The following is an 11254-nucleotide window of genomic DNA, read 5'->3' on the forward strand; positions in this document are numbered from 1 at the left end:
ACCTCTGCCATGCCACCCTGCCTTGGAGCCAGCTGACTATGAACTGAAACCCTCTACACACTGTGAGCTAAAATAAACCTTTCCTAATTTAACTTGTGGATGTTGGGTATTTTGTGTCAGCAATGATAAAAGTAAGACATCATCCTAGAAAGAAACTTGATGAAATGATGTTTAATAATTAACTACTTCAGCAATATACTTGCAACAGCATTCTATGGATATTTTGGCCAGATTAGGGGCTTAGGTGTTTCCAGATAGGGCTTTTAATAGAATCATTAGCCCATGTGTACCCATCTACCTCCACTGACTGACATGAGAACTAGACAGCCTCCTAGGGCGGTGAGCAGGGTGTGGGACAATCGAATCTCATCTTCTCTTAATGTTTAACATACAAGCATATGATGAACTAGAAGAGTACCAAGAGGAACAATAATGTTGGATACAACAAGAGTGGAAAGGTCTGGTGCAGTGAGCCAGATCTGGTGGAGAAATGTTGGCTCCAGAGTCAATAAGGCACCTACGATCAGTGTTAAGTCAAACTTTGGAGTCTATGAGGCCTCTGAAACGAAAGGTTTATTTAGCTATTACAGATACTAGTCAAAAGGTAAAAGGACTGGTCTTAGCACAAATTCCCCAGGCCACTAGCAGCATGGCCAGATAGTAGGGGGGAAAATGTCTACCAGACCTAAGGAATCAGAGAGTTTTGTAATGAAATACTGGGGTGAAGAAATATAAATCATTTACACTTCATCTACAACCCAAAGAGTACGATGTGCTAAATTAGGAGGGTAGACCACCAAGAAAAGTTTTCTTCTAGACTGGTTGGTCCTAAATGTAGAATATGATATGGCCTGGATGGTTCAGCATACTGGAAGGAATACGGAGAGTTGTTTTTCTTTTTTCTTTTTTTAAATTTAGCTCGAAGCTATGAATTCAAACCTCTTATCTCTTTCTCCTGTCTATTCTCTGGCTTTTAAGACACCTCAGAATTCTTATCACCATGAAATACTCTATCCTAGCCACCCTGGAAACACTTGTACACTCTGGGAGAAAGTGGCTGTATGAACATATGAATTGAAAAAAGCTGTATTTTGAGGCCCGTAATATTTTGCTATCAGATACCTCCTAATTAAGCATAACACACAGGGGGTATTAGTTGCCTATGGCTACTGTAACAAAAATCAAGGTATCAGCAGAGCTATGCTCCCTCAGAAGATGCTGGGAAAGAGTGTGTTCTATGCCTCTTTCCAAGCTTCTAAGAGTCTAAGGCATCTCTGGGCTTGAAGAGGTATCATTCCAATCCTGTCTATCACTGCATGCCAGGATTCACATCATCATCTCCTATATATATAGCGGCACCTCAGTACTCATTGTTAATTGATTCTGAAAGGGTGAAAGTATCAAAAACAATGAGCAGCAAACAAACTGTTTTGGCTGGAAAAGGTAGAATCATGAGGCAATCAACACCAACTCGCAGTTTATGCTCAAATAAATGATGAGTACCAGGACAAAACGATCATGTCAAAATGCATCTAGTAGCAAATGTGCCAAGTCTCAAAGTGGTAGAGTACCAAGGTATAACTGTATCTGCCTTTTGTGTCTTAATAAAGGCACCAGTCAGAATACAGCCCAATCCAATGACCTCATTTAAACTTGATTACTCCTATAAAGATCTTATTTCTAAACAAGTGTGAAGTCCTGTTTGCTAGGACTTCAACATATCATTTTGACAAAACATGATTCACCCCATAACAGGTGAAGTATTCTATTTCTCATTTCAGTAAGCATCCTGGCCAGTGTAAACTGGGTGAATTCTACACAAAAGTGGTGACTGAGACATGAAAAACAACAGCAGCTCAGACACCAACAAAGAGAGCTGGCAGCTCATTCAAAGCAGTACTTCTGCAGGGCTGCTAGAGCCTACCAGGAAGATGGAAGAAGCCATGGTAGGAGCAATAGTCTATAAGAAAGATATCAAACATATCAAAAAAAAACATAAAAGTGTCAAAACTGATGTCTAAACAGCAGGGCTGTTCTTTCTTCCAGGAGTTTGTCTATAGTATCTCATTTTCTTACAACCAATATCTTTTCATAATCAATAAGAAAATGATAAATGTCATGTTTTTCAAGTTACCATGATACTTTCAGCTCATGTACTGCAAAAAAGTGGAAGGCCCACTCATTAAGCCAAAAAGCTTTCAAGTCAGATGACACAAATTTCCACAAAATTATTTTTATTAAAAAGATGAATTGCCTGGGAAGTATACTACTAATATAACTTTTCTCAAGAAATTAAAAATGACAGACTTAGTAGAAATAATCAAGTGTTTGATAGGAGTAAGTTAAAAGCTAGCAAAATTACCCTTTAGTTCTGATACTTATTCACATTAAGCCAACTGTTAATGAGACATACACACCATCCTTATTTCTGTCCAGACTGTCAAATGCCAGCTTCATTTTTTTCTCATGGTCTTGAAGATACCGCACAAATTCTTCAAAATCCAATCCTGAGTCAGCATTGGTACCTCCAGCATTAAGAATAGCCTACAAAAGAGAAGAAATTCATTGCAGTAAATCCACTCATGACACCACTGAGTATATCCTTATACCATGCTAACATTTGCACACTTCATTCTTACTAATTATGACTGCTATAAGAACACATTACTTAGTGTTTCAGTCACAGCTACAAGGTTAAGGATATTAAGTTATTTTTTAACTTGTACAATAGTAAAGTTCATAGCCACCATGTAATCCCAAGTAATTATGAACCTTATTAGTAAGTATTTACCTGAGGTAAATGATGAATGCCAAGCACTTCAAGGGAATAATGATACTAATACACATACTTTTTGCCATCAGAGATAATGTTGGCAAACAAAATGTTAAAATATGTGAGATTCTATTATGTCTGTTATGGTTTATGTCTGTGTGTCCCCTCCAAAGCCTCATGCGACCATGGGGCAGGCTATTAGAGTTGAATGATTATGGGTGTGAGAGCTACAACCGCCCTGGGGTGGATAGTTAGCATATGTAAGGGAGAGGAAAAGAGTGCTTGAGGACATTCCTCGCCCATTCCGCCCTGGTGTGTGCTTGCGGCTTAGCTGTGTTCTGCCGCCCTGAGCTGTAGCTCTTTGCCATGTGCCACTCTGCTTTATAATCTGCCAAGTACGGACTGAAACTTCCACGAACTGTAAGCAAAATAAACCTTTCCTTCCTTAATTTGGGGCATCAGGTACTTTGTCCCAGCAGGGAGAAAAAAGTAACCAAGACAATGTCCCTCAGCTGAATGGTTTAAGCTGATGGTTAAAGATCTAGTCTTGTAAAGTAAACGTTCAAGTTTCACTAGGCCCTTAAAATTTTTAATTAAAAATTAATAATAATTTATACATGCATGTCATATACATTTTCAGCAGACTCCTACATCATCACCTATATCCTCATCTCTGTAACATTAGTGTCTAGCATAAAGTATGGTATACATATGCCTTTAGTAAATAAATCAGATAATTCATACTTTATAAATATTTATTGAATTGAAAAATAAATACTATGAGACAGAAACTGGACCGGGTGTTAGAGATTACAAGATAAGAATATGTAATCTCTGCCTTGAAGCAAATTAAAGAAACAACCAGTAGAGACAACTCCCATAAGCAAAAACAGTATGTTCAGTGATACAATGGGAATGTATTCAAAGTACAGTAAAGTTTGGGGAGATCCTGACAAGCCTTCACAGAGAAAGATTCCTTAAATTAAGATTCACAGAGAAAACAAGGCATCTGCTGGACAGTTAAATGGAAGAGGATGTTCCAAGAATATTTACAGATTTGCACGAAGATAGAGCAGACATTAATTACAAAAATAATAACAATAACAGATAATTTTATTGAGCACTTACTTCTAAGTACTTTATATCTATATATCCTTACTCTTCATAAAAATCTTAAGTAGTCCCAATTTCCTTAGACAAAGTGCATGGAAAAAAAGGAGCAGATAAGGTAGGTCAGGAAAGAGATCATGGGAGGACTTACAACCCATGAAAAGGACTTCAAGTTAATTCTGTAGATTAGTGTTTCCCATTAGGTAGAATATATATGGTACGCACATGACATTAGTGTTAAAGAACACTAAATTACAGTGTGAAAAAATTAGTCCTCTATCAGTTCGATTACATCATGAGACTGTCTCAATTTTGCTGTACAATGACTTAAAGTTTAGCAACTTTTTTTTGGTACCAGGAATCAAACTCAGGATCTTGCACTTGCCAGGCAGGCACTATGCTGCTGAGCTATATCTCAAAAACTTAGCAACTTTTTACAGAAAAAAATCCAGAAGTAGGAGCTGTCTCTTCAAACACATAGAAAGCAATATAAAGACAGAAAGATTATGACACCTCCAAAAGAAACTAATAAAGCTCCAATAATGGACCCTAAAAAAGGGGAGAGCTATGAAATTACTATATTAACCAGTTCTGCATTACCACAGTGAAGTATCCATAATGACTAGATTATAAAGAGAAGGGTGAATTTAGCTCACAGTTTTGGGACCAGCAGATAAATACAAAACATCCCATTCAACAGTGACAGAATACACATTCTTCTCAAGCACACATAGAACATTCTCCAAGATATATCAGGTGTAAGGGCACAAACAAGGCTTAGGAAATTTAAGAATATTAAAATAATATCAAGTATTTTTTCTGAGAGTCCCAAAATGGCAGAGCAGTGAGTGCCATAAACTAAGCTTCCCCAGGACAGTATTTAGAGTCTGGGAAACAGTACCTTGGAAAGGAATTGAAGTGGGTGGAGGTTACCTGGGAACCACGAGGGAAGTGACAGAGGAAAAGAAATAGGACTAAATGATGCAAAAGAAATGGATCGCACCAAGGAGAAGACTATCCAGCAGCTGGCTAGCCACCAGCTGGGAGGCAAAGTGAAACTAACATTTTTGCTCAGGGAAAACAGAACTGCATCAGAACCAAACACACAAAGATCAATAGCACTGCTACAGGCACTGAGGATTTAGCTCAGCAGCACAGCGCCCGCCTGGCAAGCGCGAGGTCGTGAGTTCGATTCCTGGTACCGGAAAAACAAAACAAAACAAAGCAAAAAAATAGCATTGCTACATACTAACAAGAAACTATACTAAAAGAAAAATTAATGGAACAATTTCATTTACAGCAGCTATCCAAAAAATAAAATATTTAGGAATACATTTAACCAAGAAAGTGAAAGAATCATCTGCAATTGGAACCAGCAAGGAAAATGCAGGACACTGTTTCCAGAGTGGCCATCCACAATCAATAGTTGGTGAGTTACCTCAGAACAAGCGCCTGCAGCCACAATCATGGAGCAAGAACTGGCGGGAACGCCGCCGTGGAAAAGGGCCGGGTGTTTGAACGGGGTACCAGAGCAGCCCTTTGGCTGCTTCACACTGCGAAGCTCCCAGCGTGGATGAGGAAGAGACAGTCATGGGGGACAGCGTCAACCGGACAGGGACTGGGCGGAGTCCTGCTGAGAGGCAGGGGCTGGGGAACACAGCCCCAGTTCCTGTGATCATGGGAGTATTTTTTCAAATCTTCATTGTTATTAGCACATGTTTGCAGTAAATAACATTTACATTCATCCCGGTAAGCTAGTCTAGGTATGTAACACACCTTAATTTATGCCTCTTTCCCATCCCCCACCCGTTCTCCATCTCTTGGCCCAGCATTGGAGTTACTTTTTTTTTTGACGCCTATGGGACATGTGACATTGTAAAAGAATGATGCAGAAGGGACATATTCTATCTGTCTTCCCTTAAGTTACGCATTAAAGATATTTGCAAAAATTTAAAAGTAATGCCACTTCTCTCATTAAATTTTTTGTTGTTTTTGAGAACACAGTTATTTTTCATGAGAAATATGTTAACCTGTAATGAGTTTACATTTAAACTGGGAAAAGTGGATATTGACACACAGAATAATTAAACTGGACTTTCTCTCATGCCATGTACAAAAATCAACACAAAACAAATTAAAAATTTAAACATAAGACCTAAAACTATAAAACTAATAGAAAAATCCATAGGGTAAAACTAAATGACTTTGGGCAATTATTTCAATATGACACCAAAGCGCAACTAAAAAAAAAGGAACTACAAACAAGTGGAATTGCATCAAATTAAAAACCTTCTATATAACAAAGTAACAACAGTGTAAACAGACAACCTACAGAACGGAGAAAATACCTGTAAGTCTTACATCTAATAATCAGTAATATCTGAAATATATGAGGAGTTCAAACCACTCAATAGCAAGCAAAGAAAATAAAATTTAAAAACAGGCAAAGGATCTTAAAAGACAATTCTCAAAAGGTGACAAACAAACGGTCAACATATATGAAAAGGTAGTCAACGTCACTATTAAGGAAACGCAAATTAAAACCACAAGGGACTACAATCTCACACCTATTCAAATGGCCATTATTAAAAAGACAAAAAATAACAAGTTTTTGGTGAGAACATTAAGGGAAAACTTGTACATGGGTTGGCAGGAATGTAGTAAATTAGAATAGCCATTATGGGAAACAGTAAGGAGATTCCTCAAAAAACAAAAATTGAATTACCATATATTCAACAATATCAGTTTCAAGAATTTACCCAAAAGGCCTGAAATCAGTTTGTTAAAGAGATGTCTACATTCCCATGTTTATTGAACCATTATTCACAATAGCAAGGTTATAGAATCAGCCTAAGTGCTGGTAAAAATAAATAAATAAATATGACTACAGAATGGCTAAAGAGAAAGCAAAAATCTCTTTGTAAATCCTCAGAAATTACCCAAGAAGATGAGAAAGTCACTTGTACAATGAAAATTCTAACACATCTGAAAAAACTTAAAGAAATAGACATCCCATGTTCATGGATTAGAAGAATTTATATTATTAAGATGTTAATGCTACCCAAAGCAATCTATAATTTCAATTAAATCCCATTCATGATATTCAGAAACAGAAAAACTCCTCTTATATCTCATATGGAGTCTCAAGGAATACTTACACAGCCTAAACAATCTTGGAAAAGAATAAAATTGGAGGACTCACATTTCTTGATTTCAAAATTTAGTATAAAGCAAAAGCAGTCAAAAACAAAGCAGTACTGTTCACAAAGACATGTATATAGACCAATGAAATGGCCTAGAAATAAAAACATACATATGGTCAAATGATTTTTGACAAGGGTGCCAAGACCATTCAATAGCAAAAGGATAGATTTTTCAACAAAAGATGCTGGGAGAATTAGATGTCCATCTGCAAAAGAATACAGTTGGATCCTTACCTAAGACCATATGTAAAAATTAACTCAACATGGATCTATGACCTAAATATTAAGATCTGAAATTATAAAACTATTAGGAAAAAATAGGGCAAAATGTTCCTGACATTGGATTTAGCAATCATTTCTTAGATGTGACATCAAAAATAAAAGGTGTAAAAAAATTTAAAACAATAAAATTCACAAATTCAGCTTCACAAAAATTTAAATATATTCTATTGTATATATACTATTACCTAAAGTCAATAACAAAAGCAAGTAAAAGTTTAAAAATAGGCAAAGCACGTGCATAGACATTTCTCCAAAGAGGATATATAAATAACCACTAAGCACATGAAAAGATACTGAGCATCACTAATGCACATCAGAACTGCAATAAAATACCGCCTCACACCTGACTGAGTGTCTACTACTTAAACACACTACCCACACACAGCTGCGCAAGGTGGTACATGCTTGTAATCCCAGCTACTCTACAGACTGAGGCAAGCGGATGATGAGTTTGGGGAAAGCTTGGACAACACAGAAAGACACACTGACCCATTTTCAAAAACAAAAACAAAACACAAAGTAACAAGTATCAGCAATGATGTAAGAGAGTTGGAACACATTTGTCCCATTGGTGAGAACACAGGGTGACATAGCTACTACGGAAAATCATTTGGCAATTCCGCAAGTTTTTAAATGCAGATTTCCCCTGTGAGCCAGCTTCCATTTCTGGGAATATACCTGAAAGAACTGAAAGCAGGATCTCAAAAAGATATTTATACACCCATGTTCACAGAAGTATTATTCACAAAAACTAAAACATGGACGTAATCCAAGTGTCTATCAACAAATGAATGAATATACAAAACGTAGTATACACATACAATAGAATACTATTTGGCCTTAAAAATAAAAGGAGTTCTGACACAGTGTTGCAACACTGGCGAACTCTAAGGCCATTATGCTAAGTGAATTAAGCCAGTCACAAAAAGACAAGTATTGTATGATTTCACATAGATGATGTGCTTGGAGTAGTCAAAACTCGTAGAGCAGCGTGGTGGCTTTTGGAGGCAGGAGGAGGGAAAATAAGCAGTTACTCTTTAGTAGATGCAGAGTTCCAGGTTTGTAAGATAAAATGGATGGTGGTGACTGCTGCACAGCATGAATGTACTTACTATCACTGCACTATACACCTAAAAATAGTTCTGATGGTAAATTCTATGTGTACTTTATCACAATAAAATATATGAAATCACAGAATCAGCATAAAATAAACAAGTTACTTCAAGACTCCAAAACATAATTGCATCCATTTCTTTCCAAAACATAAAAGCCAAAATAAAGAGTATATAATGCTTACAAAGTTCTTGTGAAAACTTCCTACTTGCTTGTTACTGTACATTTTCTATTAGGAGACAGGGAGGGACCTGCCCAGCAAACCTGATTCAAGTATGGTGATTGCTTCAAAGAGCAGAGTTGTCCTGATCCCCTCACTGATGCAGGCAAGATGATATTTTTCTCTTGATATCCTGAAACTTCCCCTAAGATTATTTAATGAACAGTTTTAAAATATTCAAGTCAAGATCAGCCTAGAGAAGAAAGACATCTAATTTAGGCAAGGTACTAACAGTCGGCTGACGTGTAACCCTATGGATCCATCTGAGTCCCTTGGCTACGGACGTCAGAAAGAGAGCAGGGGGCATCCATCTGTGCCTGCCCTTTGGAGAAAACTCAATACCTTCTCCTAGGCGGTGATGGAGAACCTTTTAGAATCAGCACCAAACTGCAACTCCAAATCCACTTATTCATCGCAAAGTCCCAACACGGTCATGAAACCCGATTAACGAGGTTTTAGCCTAGGGGAAAACTCTACATTAACATCTTTTGTCTTCAAAGAAAAACGCAATGACACGCGTGCCATAGGTTCACCGCGGCCGCCTAGGTGGTGACTCTTGCGAAAAGAGAGGAGGCTTTACAGCTCCTGCTGGCTGGAAAACGTTGAGTCTCCAGACCCCCATTCACCGGCTCCCCCGAAGCCCAGAGGGCTGCTGTCAGCGCGCACATGACCCGAGCGGGCGGCTGCGCACACGCTCCCGGGCTGCGCCGCCCCGTCCCCCGGCCTCCCGCCCTCGTCCAGCGGCTCCGCGGCTCCGCGGCTCCCGCATCTGCGCAGTCGCTCACCGTCTCCGAATCAGGGTCAAAGGCGGAGTTCCAGTTTTTCAGCCCCTCCTGGAGCTCCAGGATGTCCACCACGCCGTCTCCGTTGTGGTCCAGGCGTTCGAAGAGGGTCTGGTAGCGCAGGTAGTCGTCGTGGCTCTGGCAGGCCGCCCCGGGCAGCACGAAGCCCCGCAGCCAGCGCAGCATGGCGCGTTCCGGGACGGCGGGAACCGCTCGACGGCCTGGCCTACAGCCGACCTCCTCTCAGCGCCGGCCGCTCCCGCCCCCTCCCGGCCGGGCTGCGCAGCGCGGCGGCACCCGCCAAGGGCGCGCTTGCGGCAACCGCCTGGGGGCGCGGCGGACCTGCCAGCCGGCGCGCCGGGAGGACCGTCCGCGGCCCGGAACCTTGTAAGCGCCTCCCCGCGAGATTCGTCCTGAGCCGGAAGCTGAACCCGAGGCTCCAGAGGCCGTGGCTTCCGGTGCCCAGGGCTGTCACGGGGGTTGCCCACGCGCCAGGCGGTGGGGGAAATTTGGGGAGAGGGCGCACACTCCCCAGTTGGCGGCGAGGGTTATGTCGAAGGAAGTCTCTGGGCGTCTAAAATCTCCTGGCACAGGCTTAGTGCTTCAGCGAGCAGTGCAGCGGACTAGACCTGGAGCGTCACGAGCCCTGGGGTCACCCCTTATTCCAGGAAGGACCTGCGCTTAGGGATCTGTATCCCGCTTAGGGATCTGTACCCCGCGGATCTTTGGGGAGAGGTCTGAAGAGCAGAGGAGGAGCCTTCGCTCTGTTTCTGTCCTCTGCTAGTGTTGGCAAGAACTGGTTTCTTCTTCGGCACTTCCCACTTCTTTAAGAGATTGCAGTCTCTTAATCGACCGCCACCACCTGCCTTACTAAATTTCCATATCACAAATCTGAAAACACTTTTAAAACCTTCATTTAAATTTGGCCCTGTTGAAATACTGCTGACCACATCCTCCACCCTAAAACATCTTTCCTTTGTTTCCTAGAATACCACATACTTCTGCCTCTCTTAATACTGATAGGTTCCTGCCTACGTATGAATTGCTGAATTATTATGTGGTGGTGGTCTAACATGGCTGAAGCCCAAAACAACGGCTTATCTTCCCAATGACCACCCCCGTTTCTCCTCCCCTCAGTCCCGAGTACAACTTCCTCTTGCCCTTCTCCAGCGCGCGAAGTAAACCCCAATCAGCTCCTGACACGTCACTAAGCATGCCCCTTAAGCTCCGCCCCGAGCCAGAGTCTTTATAAACCCCACTCCACCCCCCCCAAGCTCCCTTGTCTAGCTCCAGAGGACTCCAGTATGGCATGTTTCCCGCTCTTCTCCTTGTCTGGAGTAAAGACCTTCTTTCCTTTCTTTCTTTCTTTTTTTTTTTCTTTCCTTTCTTTCTTTGGTTCTTTTCTGCACTGGAAACCTAACAAATACTACACATTTCCAACTTCTCTTGAGCTACTTCTCAGTCTCCTTTGTGGTCCTGAGAGCGTCTAAAATTGAGGCCCTGGGAAAGTAGGCTTGAGCGCTTATGTAGAAAGCTAGTACTATTACTCTGAACCCTCCCTCTCTCTCTCTGTCCCTCCTTCCCTTTCTCCCTCCCTCTCACTGTCTCCTCTCCATTGAAAATTAATGACACAGCATTGCAGACCCATGTTTTTATTTTTTTTTTTTAAGAAAATAGTACAAAAAAAAAGAACAATAGCAAAATACAAACAACACAAAGCAAGGACATTAAAAATGATACAGGGTTTTAAACCAAATGATAGAGATGAACA

General features: G+C 40.6%; 1 protein-coding gene across 4 annotated transcripts in view; it reads right to left on the reverse strand.

Annotated features, from left to right (window-relative positions):
- The window catches only part of LOC102018018 (calcium-binding mitochondrial carrier protein SCaMC-1-like), a 59838-nt gene extending 49117 nt beyond the window's left edge, over positions 1 to 10721 (reverse strand). For 3 of the 4 annotated variants that reach the window (XM_013516554.1, XM_005388828.2, XM_013516552.1), the window contains exons 1-2: positions 9487 to 10721; positions 2418 to 2544 (exon numbers count right to left, since the gene is read on the reverse strand). In XM_013516554.1, coding sequence (XP_013372008.1) covers positions 2418 to 2544; positions 9487 to 9669 — 310 coding nt within the window. In that variant the 5' untranslated portion in view covers positions 9670 to 10721. Of the gene's footprint in view, positions 1 to 2417; positions 2545 to 9043; positions 9346 to 9486 lie in introns of those variants that run through there. The other variant, XM_013516555.1, reaches the window with a different exon arrangement.
- Positions 10722 to 11254: the final 533 nt, after the last annotated feature.

This window comes from Chinchilla lanigera, unplaced genomic scaffold (assembly GCF_000276665.1).
Source record: "Chinchilla lanigera isolate Chin_1 unplaced genomic scaffold, ChiLan1.0 scaffold00034, whole genome shotgun sequence".
NCBI classification, from domain to species: domain Eukaryota; kingdom Metazoa; phylum Chordata; class Mammalia; order Rodentia; family Chinchillidae; genus Chinchilla; species Chinchilla lanigera.